We start from the raw sequence: 13,971 nt of genomic DNA on the forward strand, positions 1-13,971 counted from the left end.
ACTTTTGGATGGGAAATCCAAACCAGCCCCACCTCTAACCTACAATATATGCTGCCCTACACTGCAGGGGCTGTCAAAAGCCGCTTTATCTCCGCCACATCTCCCCGTTCTCCAAGTATATGGCGATATTAGCTGCAATCTCTAAAACGCTCAAACGCTTTGGGAGGAAAACAAGGTTCGTAAGAAAGCCTGCGTTTTGAAAGTGCGTGAACATGCAGCTGCTTTTTCTTTCTTTCTGGGCGTTAGACACACACACCTATCACATCTACCCTAAAACCCAGGGGTTTCTTATAAGCTCTCACTCCTGCCCAGGGAGGCGGGTGGGAAGGAGTGTCAGAGGTAACCAGGAAGCTGTTTCTTTAGCGGTAGCACCTCTGAGAATTCCTATCTCTACGTTTCGGCCGCTCAGCCGCTGGAAGAAGCCCCGCCGCGAAGATGGTGTCTGTGCTGCCGCGGGTGGAGAAGCTGTCGTCGCGGGTGATCCGCGTGCTGGGCTGCAACCCGGGACCGATGACCTTGCAGGGCACCAACACCTACCTGGTAGGGACCGGCCCCAGGTACGTAGCAGCCCCCGCCGACCTCCCCAGGAGGGACCAGCGGAAGAGAGTGGCTTATAGTTCCCTTTTACCCTGGTGCTAAAGTAGCGATTTGGAGCTGGCTTCGGATAACTGTTTCATGGGCAGGGCTTCCTTTGCCCGTAATAGCTGCATAGGCAGGCAGAAATTCAACAGGTGGGGATTCTTCCTCACCAGAGTAGGCATGTGTGTATCTATACATATACATGTGTGTGTGAGTGCATAAGGTAAAAAGGTAAAGGTAAAGGACCCCTGGATGATTAAGTCCACTCAAAGGCAAAAATGGGGTGCAGCGCTCATCTCGCTTCAGACCGAGGGAGCCGGCGTTTGTCCACAGACAGCTTTCCGGGTCGTGTGGCCAGCATGACTAAACTGCTTCTGGCGCAACGGAATACCATGAAGGAAACCGCACAGAAACACAGTTTACCTTCCCACTGCAGCGGTACCTATTTATCTACTTGCACTGACGTGCTTTTGAACTGCTAAGTTGGCAGGAGCTGGGACAGAGCAATGGGGTGAGCGGGAAGTCGAACTGCCAACCTTCTGATCAGCAAGCCCAAGACGCTCAGTGGTTTACACCACAGCGCCACCCGCGCATACATACCTTTGTGGGTGCATATATACACACACACACACACACACACACACATTTATGTAGTGAGCCCATGTTACACGAGTTCAGTTGGTACGGCGCATGCACTGCTTGCAGAAGGTTCAAGGTTCAAACCTCAGGCATCTCCAGGTAGGATTAGGAAAGATCCACAATGAGATCTCTGCTGCTGCTGCCAGTCAGTGAATACTGACAGGCATCATTTTATTTGTATGCTGCCTTTCCACAGTTCAAACCATTATCAAGGTGGTGGCTTTCAACATGAGAAGAATGCATAACTGCAACATAACAAAAGTGGTCATAAACAAACAAAACATTAAAAAATATTTCACCAAACTGAAGAGTTTCCACATAAACCAGGACAAGATCTAAAATAAAGATACTGTACCAAAAAAAACCAGTAACAGTGCGCACACACACACACACCGCAACAAAAAACCCCAAACAACATCACAGCCCAAGAGTCTGGTCAGCAGCCTCATCTTTGGTAGCTGGAGTCAATCTAGGCCCTGCCTTCCCAGGCCAGGTAAGGCCTACAGGGCAAGGAGCAGGTATTTCAGGACTTGCAGCCAAGATGCGCTGAGGACTGAGATAAAGGGTGTCATTAGATGTAAAGCAGCTGCAGGTGTTGTGAAAAAGGCAGAAGACCTGCCAAGTGAGAAGAGGGAACCTTTCTTTATTTTTGAGAAATGATCCATCAGGATTCCCACTTGTGTAAGGATGCAGTGATGTTCTGGAGTAAGAAAATGTTGCTTTCCATGTCACAGACATTTTGTACTAGGATCCAACCTTACTTTTCTATTAACTGTGCTTTGACTTTTCCAGTTATGGTGTCTTTTTTTGGGGGGTGCGATTCTGTCTTTAATACAGAAGGATCCTTATTGATACAGGAGAACCAGCTGTCCCTGAATATATTGGCTGTTTGAAACAAGTGTTCAACGAATTCAGCATCTCAATCCAGGAAATCTTAGTAACACACTGGCACCAAGATCACATAGGAGGCATATCTGATATTTGTAAAAACTTTCCCACTAGTAAGCAGTTTCATTATTTCTGTTGTTGTCTAAAATGTCTGTATTCTGTTTTTTATACAAAATGTATCCAAGCTGTTTTTCAGTACTTTAATCTGACAATGCAGCGAAGTCTGTTAAATAGCAGAAAGATAAAGTAGGAAGAACATTTGAAGGCTTGTATACCAGTGTCTAATAAAATACTTGCTGGTAAACACTGAATGCTGGCAACTAACTTCTACATAGCTTATTGTTTACTTCAGAGGCCAGTTAACTATAAGTATAACCAGCAAGGTAACTGTTTTTGCATTATAAAGTGCATTAGTCTGTGTAGCTATTTGTAAATTTTTTTTAATACACTCAGACCTCGGAACTCGAATGTAATCTGTTCCGGAAGACCGTTCGACTTCTGAAACGTTTGAGTTCTGAGGTGCAGCTTGCGATTGGTTCCAATAGCTTCTTGCACTCAAACGGAAGCCGTATCGGACATTCGAATTCTGAGGATCATTTGAAAACCGGAAGACTTATTCCGGGTTTTTGGCATTCGGGAACTGAAACGTTCGGCAATGGAGTCATTTGAGTTCCAAGGTTTAACTGTATGTGTTTATTGTTAAAGTTTTATTGTTAATTGTTTCAGTACGTTTCATGGGCAGCAGCTCATGAAGTGAAAACAAGACTGCTTTGCTATGCTTATAAAGTCAGGAAATTTAACTTGCACATTTTAAATTGGCCAGACCTCTTGCAAAGCCATTTCTTTGCATACTTACTCATAAAAACTGTTTCTCTTGTTAGCATCATAATGATATAGACGTTTGCCCTGGGCAACTAAGTGTGTGTGCGTCTGCATCCTTTATCTGTCAACCCATCACTACCAAATGTATGCCATTCTTTTCAACCCAAGTGTAAAGTGTATAGGGCAGCTTGTTGGCAGGGCATTGCTTGGTCGTTATGGCCGCTAAGTTGCCATGAGTTTTAGCATTACGCCTAACCTGCAGAAGAAGAAGAAAAACTAAGAGACAGTGTGGGTGCATGGAAGGCAAGGGCCCTTCCAGATTGGTGGAGTTTTTCGCAGGTGTCCTTTTGCAATATGTCATTGACAGAGTCATAGTGCATTAGTAGTAGATCTGTACTGGACTGTCCACACACAAAATCAATAGTAGTTCTTCAATGGTTCCCAAGCATTACTGCATTATTGCCATCTGTGGGGAACATTTTTAATAATGTGTGACTAAGCTGCTGCTAAAACATATTTAATGCCATATTTCTTTTCAAAACTAGCTTCTGAGTACTGCATAAGCAAACTTCCACGTAACCCACACTCTGAAGAAATAATAGGAGAAGGAAAGCAAAAGTATACATATCTTAGAGATGGAGATATTTTAAAGACAGAGGGAGCTACTCTGAGGTAACTGATAACTTTTGCAAATTGACCACTGTATGAAGATTTTCTCTTTCATGTGCAAGATTTTTAATATTGGCGCAATTATGTATTTTATCATGGTATTATCTACTATATATTTTGGAAAATTGTGTGTATCTGTGGGTTTGGATTGGACCCAAACCTGTCTGAGTTCTTGGGTTCTTCAGGAAGACTGCTTTTCCAAGTCCCACAAACATCACAAGTGCCTTTAGCAGGAACACAAGCCTGTCTCTGTTAACTTCCAAAGACAAATGAAAATTCATGTTTAGATAGGCCTTTGCCTTATTCAAGTGGTTTTAGCTCTACCACAGATTCTTAAAGCTTCATGTTTCATGCTTTTTATATGTATTTGTATTTGTTGTCAGATGCCTTGAGGGCTCTATTGTGGAAAAGTCAGGTATGAGTTTAATAATCTTTTTTTGTCAATTTGCAGGGTATTATATACCCCTGGACATACAGATGACCACATGGCTTTACATCTCCTAGAAGAAAATGCTATATTTTCTGGTGACTGCATTTTAGGAGAAGGAACAGCAGTGTTTGAAGACCTTTATGATTACATGAAATCGTTAGAAAAGCTACTAGAAGTGAAAGCTGACTTAATTTACCCTGGTTAGTTCCACATTTGACCTGAATTCATAACACATCACTTCTTGACCTCCTCTGGTACAGTTCTTATGACTAGAACTGCTGTTCAAAATCCCTAATGCCTTGCTCTTCATCACCAGAGCCCTCTGATCCTTCTGTTGATTGTTGTCCTTTCATGGCAGGTTACAGCAAGCATAGAGAAGGTCTCCTGTGTCTCTTGAATCCTGTTTACAATGTGTTTTGTGATGCTTTAGCTTTCCTACTCATAATAAGCTGAAATTGCAGCCTGAACTTGCACTGCATTTGATTTTTTTAAAAGCCTTGTATGTTGCAGAGTGCATCCTTGATTTATGGGCCTTATTGCAAATAATTTAGAGCAGTATGCAGTGAAATAGTCCCATTAGCACAAGGGCTTCTGGCTGTGAATTCCCTCTCCTCTCATTCCCTAAATTTGTTCTGGGTTTCTCCCCAACACTCTTGGCAAATAGAAATCCTTGTGCTATCAGAACTACTTTGTTGGATAGCGCCCATAGTTTCCTAGAATCTATTGAAAATTATCGAGAGGATACATAAAATATAACTGCCAAAATAAAGAAGATGCATTGTGGTGCCATCTATCTGTGAATCCTTGTTGAATGAAACATATGGACACAGACTGATTCAGTGTGTTTTGATAACTTTTTTGTTGGCTAACATCTACCATTGGAATCTCTGCAGTGCTCAAACTACTGATGACAAAATGTCATACTGAATGAAAGAAGAGCCTGCTGGATCAGGCCAAGCATCCTGCTTGATACCTTCAGCTGTCTAGAGAGCTCCTGATCTCTGCAACTACTTTGTCCTTTTCCTTTGATGCCCCTTATGACTAGAACTGCCTCCCAAGATGCCTTCGTGCAGTCCCTTCCCTTAAGTCCCTCCTTGAGATTCACCTGTTGCAGGAAGCCTCACACTATGTAACTAAGCCAAAATATGTGCAATTTAAGTAATCACATACTATTCCTCAACCTACTGATACCTCTGCTACCCCCTCGCTTCTTCTGTTGCCTCTCAGTGTCTATTTTAGTTTATAAGTCCATTGAGGAAGGAATTGACTATACCTGTTCTTTGCAAATTGCCACATACATAGATAGCACATGACCATTTCCTAGGGTAGGTGTGTACTAATGGTCTGAGTTGTGAAAAGTCCTTTGGCCACTAGAGGGCCAACATTTTTCTTCACATTTGACCTAACAATTCAGAGTTCAGTGCTTAAAAGTGACTATAGAAGAGATGTTAAAGATATGGGGTGGTATCTGATGAACTCAGAAGCGGGCCTGTTGAGATCAATAGACATGGCTTCAATGAGTCTCCTCTGAGTATGTGTTTGTCTGATGACACCCTAAACTGGAAATCATAGTAATATTAACGTAAAGGCTTTGCTCTTAAACTGTTTTGTTTTTGTTTGTTTGTTTTTTTGTTTCAAATATTTAGTGTTGTGGTGATCTAATGCAACTGCTAGGGTAAGAAAGTAATAATACCTCTAAACTTACTGGTGCAGACACCAGCAAAATCAGAAGATACTGGAACCATATGTGACAGCTATGCCACTTGCTTTGAACATCATGATAACAAATACTGCAGCAGAAGTAGAGATTGTAAACGTGTATCGTTGTTGTAGTTTTTCTATATTAACCACTTTTTTCCCCTTACAGGACATGGCCCAGTAGTAAAAGGGGCAAGAGCTAAAATTCAAGAGTACATTTCTCACCGAAATGCACGGGAACAGCAAATCCTCAATGTCTTGAAAGAGAATGCTGAAAAATCTTTTACAACAAAGGAACTTGTGAAAATTGTATACAAGGTAGCTGTCTAACTGACTCTTACTTTTGAATTAGGAATAAGATGTTAAATTTCCCTAGTAGAAGCAGTCACAATAAAATGAATGGTTCACAAACATCGTAGTTTCTATGACAAGGAAAAAGTGACGTGTGTATGTGTTCACTGTAGCAAGGCAAATTGGAAGCTGTCCTGTATCTAAACTTTCTTGTTTTTGTTGGGACATTAAGAATTTCAGTAATTTCCTTTTTCCCCCCAGAACTAAAATTATTTTGGCAGACGCTCTTCAGGAAAAGCAGTTCTTCAAACTCTTGCATTTTAAACATACAAAATGCTAAACGGTAAAGAATACAGTGGTGCCTCGCAAGACGAAAATAATCCGTTCCGCGAGTCTCTTTGTCTAGCGGTTTTTTCGTCTTGCGAAGCACCCCTATTAGCGGCTAAGCGGCTATTAGCGGCTTAGCGGCTTAGAAAAAGGGGGGGGAGCGAAAAAACTTGCAAGACTCGCAAGACATTTTCGTCTTGCGAAGCAAGCCCATAGGGAAATTCGTCTTGCGAAGCACCTCGAAAAACAGAAAACCCTTTCGTCTAGCGGGTTTTTCATCTTGCGTGGCATTCGTCTTGCGGGGCACCACTATATGTCACATATGCAAAAGCATATAAGATGCAGCATGGAAATGCAATTTGTACAATATGCTGGTATTACAGTTATGTGATCAAGGCTTCCTAAGCTGATACACCAGCAAAAATATTAGGGACATAGAAGCTGCCTCATCTCTAGTTCAGATTGTTGGTCCATCTAGCTCAGGGTTGTCTACACGGAGCAACAGTGGTATTCCAGACCTTCAGGCAGGGTTTTTTCTCAATCCTAACTGGAGATGCAAGAGGTTGAACCTGGACTTTCCACATACAAAGCATATGAACTTGTTATTGTTTAGTTGTTTAGTCGTGTCCGACTCTTCATGACCCCATGGACCAGAGCACGCCAAGCACTCCTGTCTTCCACTGCCTCCCGCAGTTTGGTCAGACTCATGTCTGTAGCTTCGAGAACACTGTCCAACCATCTTGTCCTCTGCTGCCCCCTTCTCCTTGTGCCCTCCATCTTTCCCAACATCAGGGTCTTTTCCAGGGAGTCTTCTCTTCTCTTGAGGTGGCCAAAGTATTGGAGCCTCAGCTTCAGGATCTGTCTTTCCAGTGAGCACTCAGGGCTGATTTCCTTAAGAATGGATAGGTTTAATCTTCTTGCAGTCCATGGGACTCTCAAGAGTCTCCTCCAGCACCATAATTCAAAAGCATCAATTCTTCGGCAATCAGCCTTCTTTATGGTCCAGCTCTCACTTCCATACATCACTACTGGGAAAACCATAGCTTTAACTATACGGACCTTTGTTGGCAAGGTGATGTCTCTGCTTTTTAGGATGCTGTCTAGGTTTGTCACTGCTTTTCTCCCAAGAAGCAGGTGTCTTTTAATTTCATGACTGCTGTCACCATCTGCAGTGATCATGGAGCCCAAGAAAGTAAAATCTCTCACTGCCTCCATTTCTTCCCCTTCTGTTTGCCAGGAGGTGATGGGCCCAGCAGCCATGATCTTGGTTTTATTGATGTTGAGCTTCAGACCATATTTTGTGCTCTCCTGTTTCACCCTCATTAAAAGGTTCTTTAACTCCTCCTCACTTTCTGCCATCAAGGTTGTGTCATCTGCATATCTGAGGTTGTTGATATTTCTTCCGGCAATCTTAATTCCGGCTTGGGATTCATGCAGCCCAGCCTAGGACCCTTTATTTATTTACTTACTTACTTACTTACTTACTTACTTACTTACCACCCTGTACCTGGAGGTCTCAGGGCAGATCACAGAACAAAATCAAAATATAAAACCACCATATATATATATATATATATATATATATATATGCTTTCGTAGATTTTCACGGGTACAGGAATGCAGGTTTTGGTGTCCTCGGGTGTCTTCCCGTGTAAAAGTTGGGGTGTCTAGGCGACGTTTCGACGAGGTCTCACTCGTCATCTTCAGGCTGGTGCTTTCGGCTTCTTGTTACTGGAACAGAGCAGGATCTCAGTGTTTGAGTTCCTATAAATACTGTAGAGGGGGTGTGGTGTATAGCCTCCAATGTTCTGGGCAGAGAGGAAGTTCCCAGGCTAGTGTGCCTTTTCTTCTTTTGTTCCTTAATTACTTGAGAGATATCTTGAGTGATTTCTTGAGTGATATCCTGAGTACCACTTAGGTGGGTCATTAGGTGTGGATTAGTTGTTAAAGTCTTTGTGTCTTGACCTCTTGAACTTTGTGAAGAGTTTTCCTGAGAAGATGGCTGTACTGTACTTAGTTGTGCTCTGGCTTGGCTTCGTGTATAGGGGCGAGCTGTGGTTTTGTGGCTTGTGTCAGCCAGATCTGTGTAGGGATTGCAGGGGGGTGCAGCATCCGGAGGTCCCTACACAGATCTGGCTGACACAAGCCACAAAACCACAGCTCGCCCCTATACACGAAGCCAAGCCAGAGCACAACTAAGTACAGTACAGCCATCTTCTCAGGAAAACTCTTCACAAAGTTCAAGAGGTCAAGACACAAAGACTTTAACAACTAATCCACACCTAATGACCCACCTAAGTGGTACTCAGGATATCACTCAAGAAATCACTCAAGATATCTCTCAAGTAATTAAGGAACAAAAGAAGAAAAGGCACACTAGCCTGGGAACTTCCTCTCTGCCCAGAACATTGGAGGCTATACACCACACCCCCTCTACAGTATTTATAGGAACTCAAACACTGAGATCCTGCTCTGTTCCAGTAACAAGAAGCCGAAAGCACCAGCCTGAAGATGACGAGTGAGACCTCGTCGAAACGTCGCCTAGACACCCCAACTTTTACACGGGAAGACACCCGAGGACACCAAAACCTGCATATATATATATATATATATATATATATTCAAAATAAAAACAACAACCCAATAACACAATATCAAGCAATCCATAGTCTGTTGTCCACTACCAGTTGGCCAGGGAAGAAAAGCAGAAGCTCAGTGGTGTTTTTTATATGATAACTATAATTATGGGAAGAATACATTTGCACAGTTCTCTCTCTCTTTGTCTTTGTCTTTCTCTTTCTCTCACACACAGGCTGCTTGAGGACAGTAACATTAACATGATGAAGGCACTAATGTACTTAATACTATGAGCACACACAAGTCTGTAAAATAAAATAATAATAATACATGTGATTACCAGATATTGTGGGGGAAGCTGGACTATAAATTTAATGACAATAGCCAAAATCCAAATAATGGTGTAATTTATTCTGTGAGTCCAAGGAGGCTTCAGGTTTGTGTTTGGTTCATTTGATGCCCCTCTCCCCAGTGCTGGATTGCTTACTGCTTCTGAAACTGAGGGAAATATTGAAATAGCAGTTTGTGATCTGGTGTGGGGAGGAGTTATTCGGAGAAAAGATGTCTGATTTGCCCACAGAGTGATACATGCCTTAGCTATATCCTGTTTGGATTACTGTTAATGTGCTCTTCGTGGGGCTGGCTTTGAAAAGTGCTCAGAACTTCAAAGGAGTCAAAGAGCTGCAGCCAGATTGTTGACTGGGGCTGGTTATAGGCAGCATATGACTCCCTTGTTACAACAGCTTCACTGGCTACTGGTCTGTTTCCAAGCACAATTCGAAACACTGGAAATGACCTATAAAGCCCTACACGGCTTAGGTCCAAGCTATCTGAAAGACCGTATTCTCTCATCCATACCTGCCTAGGTTTTGAAACATTACAGGGAGGCCCATCTCTTGGTCTTACCACTCTCACAAGCACATTTGGTAGGGATATAAGAAATGGCCTACTCGGATGCTCCCAGACTTTGGAGCTTCCTCCCTAAAGAAGCTAGACTGGCTCCCTCCTTGCTGTCCTTGTTGGCAGGTGAAGTATTTCTTGTTCCAACAGGCCTTTGGAATTGACTGCTTTTAATCAAAGGGCTGTTGTCGTGCTGTTTTTATTATATTTATTGGTATGTTTTAAACATATTTGTATATAGTTTTAATTCTATTGTATTTTAATGTTAATTGTGGATTTTTCCTGTTTTTTTAGCAGTTACTGGTTTTTTTCTGTAAGCTGCCTTGAGTCTTGTCAAGGAAAAAGCCGTAGTATGAATATATATTAAATAATAATAATAATAATAATAATAATAATAATAATAATAATAAATGTCAAAAATTACATTGGGCTGACACAAGCTTCTTATATGAGCCTAAGTAGTTCTTTATTTCCCTGCCAATAAATATACCACTGCAATCATACCACTTTTTTCCTTTTTCTGTTTGTCAAGAGTGCTTTAATTAGTTCAATGTTTGGCTCTGTTCTGTTCTTTAACTTGGCATTAGTGTGCTTGTGTGACTTTTAAAAATCCTGACTGAAATGAAATTACCAAGATGCCATTTTAACAGTGTTGCCATTTAACAGTTCAAGCTTATACATCTCAACTCAGAAATATGACTCTTCTTTTTTTTTATCCCAGTTGAACTTCCTTACAGATAGTGTATATAAGACTGCTTCCTAAACGTGTGATTCATGTGTTTTTAATTATTTTTCTTTAGGACACACCTGAACACTTGCATAGGGCTGCAGAGATTAACCTCGGCCATCACTTGAAGAAACTAAAAAAAGAAGGAAAAGTGTGTAAGTGGCTTTGTCTTTAACACGCATCTGTTGTATTCCAGCAGCATGTTTATGATCCAGTTTTCCAGAATTTTTCTGTGTCTAAGCCAGGGGTGGGCAGAAGGTAGATCTGGAATGTACTATTGGATGCTTGTACAGTAGTACCTTGGGTTACAGACGCTTCAGGTTACATACGCTTCAGGTTACAGACTCCACTAACCCAGAAATAATACCTCAGGTTAAGAACTTTGCTTCAGGATGAGAACAGAAATCGTGCTCTGGCGGTGCGGCAGCAGCGGGAGACCCCATTAGCTAAAGTGGTGCTTCGTGTTAAGAACAGTTTCAGGTTAAGAACGGACCTCTGGAACGAATTAAGTACGTAACCAGAGGTACCACTGTATACTATAGCTGTGCATATGCCAATAAGGCGTTTTTAATGCAACAGTTCTTTGTTCCCAAATGTTTTGGGGGTTTTTGCTTGAATTCAGAGCCCCAGATCTGCACAGAGCCTTTTTAATAGTTCTGCACTGTGGGCACACATATTTTATTTATTTAAATCAGGGGTGGCTAACTGTATCCAGCCCAAGGGTTACATTGACTGTCAGTCACCTTCCTGAGGGTCATATGCCAGTAGTGGGTGTGCTCAGTGCTTTCTCGCATGCACACATACACACTCCACCCATACAGATGGCACAAGCACACTTCCCTGCTCCCCAGCATTCACACGCATCCTCACCACACATGTTGGCACACAGCACTCTGTTTCAAACACACAGACACACACACATATGCAGTCTTAAACATATATATATATATATATATATATATATATATATATATATATGCTTGCGCACAAAAAAACCCCAGCACTCTTCCTCTCCCAGGTAAAGAAAGGGCGCTTACAAAGGCATCCTCGCCCCAGCAATGGAATTGGGGAAATGCTGCCTTTACTTTTTCATCTCCACTGCCTTCATTGGCAACTCAGCGCCAGCCTCCAAACCAGGTCGGGGAACAGCAGGATGGCAGCGCTGCGCCTCCCCGCTGTCCCCCGAGTTTGTGGGGCTGTCTCTGGGGAGAAGCACACTTCTCCCCAGCGCCAGCCTCCAAACCAGGTCGAGGAACAGTGGGATGGCGGCGCTGCACCTCCCGCTGTCCCCCGAGCTTGTGGGGCTGGCCGATGTCTGCCCGGCGCGCGGGCGCTCTGCTTCAGGGCGCCCCACGCGCTGGACGGCAGGCTGCTATCCACAGCCTAGGGAGCCCTGCGGGCTCCCCAGGCTTGCGGATAGCTTCCTGAAGCCTGGAGAGCGAGAGGGGTCGGTGCGCACCGACTGCTCTCCAAGCTTCAGCGAAAGTCTGTATTCGCCCCATAGGACGCACACAGATTTCCCCTTCATTTTTGGAGGGGGAAAAGTGCGTCCTATAGGGCGAAAAAATACGGTATTTAGAAAAACAGCATTTTGGAACTTTAATAGAGGATAACTTGTCAAAATACTTAAATGCCTCACTGATATTCAAATAGTTTTAATGGGCTTTTAAAAAAATATTCAGATTCCTGTTTTTAAAAAAATGTTCATATTCCCAAATTGCTAATCTTTGAAAGATGCTATATATTAACAGAAAACATTTGAGATTAAAGTTGTACTTGTAAATCACTTTCTGCTTAACGTCTTGCGTCAAAAAACTTTTGTTTTAAATGGTAATGTTTTCAGATACCAGTTTATTTAATATTTTCTTCTTCTTTTGCAGCAAATGAAAATTCTCCCAGCTTCAGATGGAAAAGCAGTTTATAGATAAAACATAAAAATAAGTGTGAGGCTGAGGTTCTTGTGCCCTCCCTCTAAAGAAGCACCAAATTGTTAACACAATATTTTTGGCAAAAGATATTTTGAGTACCTCAGCATAGCAAGAGTAAATTCATAAAATTTGACCAAGTTACTTAATTCTGTTTTTCAGCAAAATGAATAAAGTGCAATTATTCACATACAGATTACTGTGTGTTATCTTAACTAGAATTTCTTAAAACAAAACAAATTCCTTCCAGTAGCACCTTAAAGACCAACTAAGTCAGTTCTTGGTATGAGCTTTCGTGTGCATGCACACTTCTTCAGATACATGTATCTGAAGAAGTGTGCATGCACACGAAAGCTCATACCAAGAACTGACTTAGTTGGTCTTTAAGGTGCTACTGGAAGGAATTTGTTTTGTTTTGACTATGGCAGACCAACACGGCTACCTATCTGTAACTAGAATTTCTTAATTATACAGGCCTTCCTGTCTAAATAATGGCATGTCTACGGTCTTATTTTGTGAAATAGCAGAACTATTTTAAATTATATTTATTTGTGGTGATTTTTTCTTTTAAAAATTGTTGTATATCTCTTTGATTGAGGTAATACATTATTTAAATAAATATTTAAGCATGCCACTTTTAAAGAATGTTAAGCATGGGGGGGGGGGGGACAAGGAAACACTGCATACTAGACAGGGCTGGCCCAATACATTTTGACACCTGACACGAAGCACAAGGTAGGTGCCAAAGTGGGATGTGAAGATATGCAACAGGAAGAAGGGTAGCATTGTGGGGGCTGCCAATGAGGTGGCAAATCTGGCCTCTAAGAAGCATGTTGCAGCTGTTGCTACTACTGTGGCAGCGGCAGTGGACAGTGCAGTCCTTGGAGGCCAGATCTGCTGGCTCTGTGGATCCTGCTACTTGAGAGGGTTGTCTCACCTTGCCTCACAGGTGAGGCAACTAGATTTGTACAAAGATGCATAAAAGCTAGCAGGTAACATGGTGGTGGGACGCGGGTGGCGCTGTGGGTTAAAGCACAGAGCCTAGGACTTGCTGATCAGAAGGTTGGCAGTTCGAATCCCTGCGACGGGGTGAGCTCCCGTTGCTCGGTCCCTGCTCCTGCCAACCTAGCAGTTTGAAAGCACGTCAAAGTGCAAGTAGATAAATAGGTACTGCTCTGGCAGGAAGGTAAACGGCATTTCCGTGCGCTGCTCTGGTTCGCCAGAAGCAGCTTAGTCATGCTGGCCACATGACCTGGAAGCTGTATGCCGGCTCCCTCGGCCAATAAAGCGAGATGAGTGCCGCAACCCCAGAGTCGGTCACGACTGGGCCTAATGGTCAGGGGTCCCTTTACCTTTAACATGGTGGTAATAGTTCTGCATTATTTCAAGCTCGGTTGAATACATGTCGTGTTGGTTTGGGGAAAGCTTGCTGGGGACTAGTCCAGGTGTGCAAGCTTCATATCAGCCATGTGAAGTGATGGAGAGGGTGCAGGTGGGTT

General features: G+C 42.7%; 1 protein-coding gene and 1 long non-coding RNA gene across 4 annotated transcripts; one reads left to right on the forward strand and one right to left on the reverse strand.

The window, feature by feature from the left end:
• Window positions 1-104: 104 nt before the first annotated feature.
• LACTB2 (lactamase beta 2) lies at window positions 105-12,666 on the forward strand. Of its 3 annotated transcripts, none has more exons than XM_081874726.1 (7): window positions 105-175; window positions 2,056-2,219; window positions 3,474-3,600; window positions 4,049-4,227; window positions 5,895-6,043; window positions 10,621-10,702; window positions 12,428-12,666. In XM_081874726.1, exons 1-7 carry the CDS (start codon window positions 120-122, stop codon window positions 12,469-12,471), a joined length of 801 nt encoding a protein of 266 aa, XP_081730852.1. In that variant the 5' UTR covers window positions 105-119; the 3' UTR covers window positions 12,472-12,666. The 3 variants fall into 3 exon arrangements, with proteins under 3 accessions (XP_081730852.1, XP_081730851.1, XP_081730850.1); XM_081874725.1 differs by lacking the exon at window positions 105-175 and adding an exon at window positions 395-557 and having other exon boundaries at window positions 2,059-2,219; XM_081874724.1 differs by lacking the exon at window positions 105-175 and adding an exon at window positions 396-557.
• LOC309349094 lies at window positions 12,549-13,249 on the reverse strand. The gene is made up of 2 exons (XR_014159693.1): window positions 12,909-13,249; window positions 12,549-12,671 (listed from the first exon to the last, which is right to left on the reverse strand). It is a non-coding gene; the product is annotated as an uncharacterized lncRNA (long non-coding RNA).
• Between the last annotated feature and the right edge of the window lie 722 nt (window positions 13,250-13,971).

The sequence above is a fragment of the Podarcis erhardii genome (genome assembly GCF_964252035.2).
Source record: "Podarcis erhardii genome assembly, chromosome: 8".
NCBI lineage: Eukaryota > Metazoa > Chordata > Lepidosauria > Squamata > Lacertidae > Podarcis > Podarcis erhardii.

Bases quoted from the DNA above. Each gene is read 5' to 3' on its own strand.
- LACTB2 (XM_081874724.1), top strand. From the start codon at position 436: ATGGTGTCTGTGCTGCCGCGGGTGGAGAAGCTGTCGTCGCGGGTGATC. The intron at 2,220-3,473 runs GTAAGCAGTTTC...TTTCAAAACTAG, and splicing joins TTGTAAAAACTTTCCCACTA to CTTCTGAGTACTGCATAAGC. The intron at 6,044-10,620 runs GTAGCTGTCTAA...ATTTTTCTTTAG, and splicing joins TTGTGAAAATTGTATACAAG to GACACACCTGAACACTTGCA.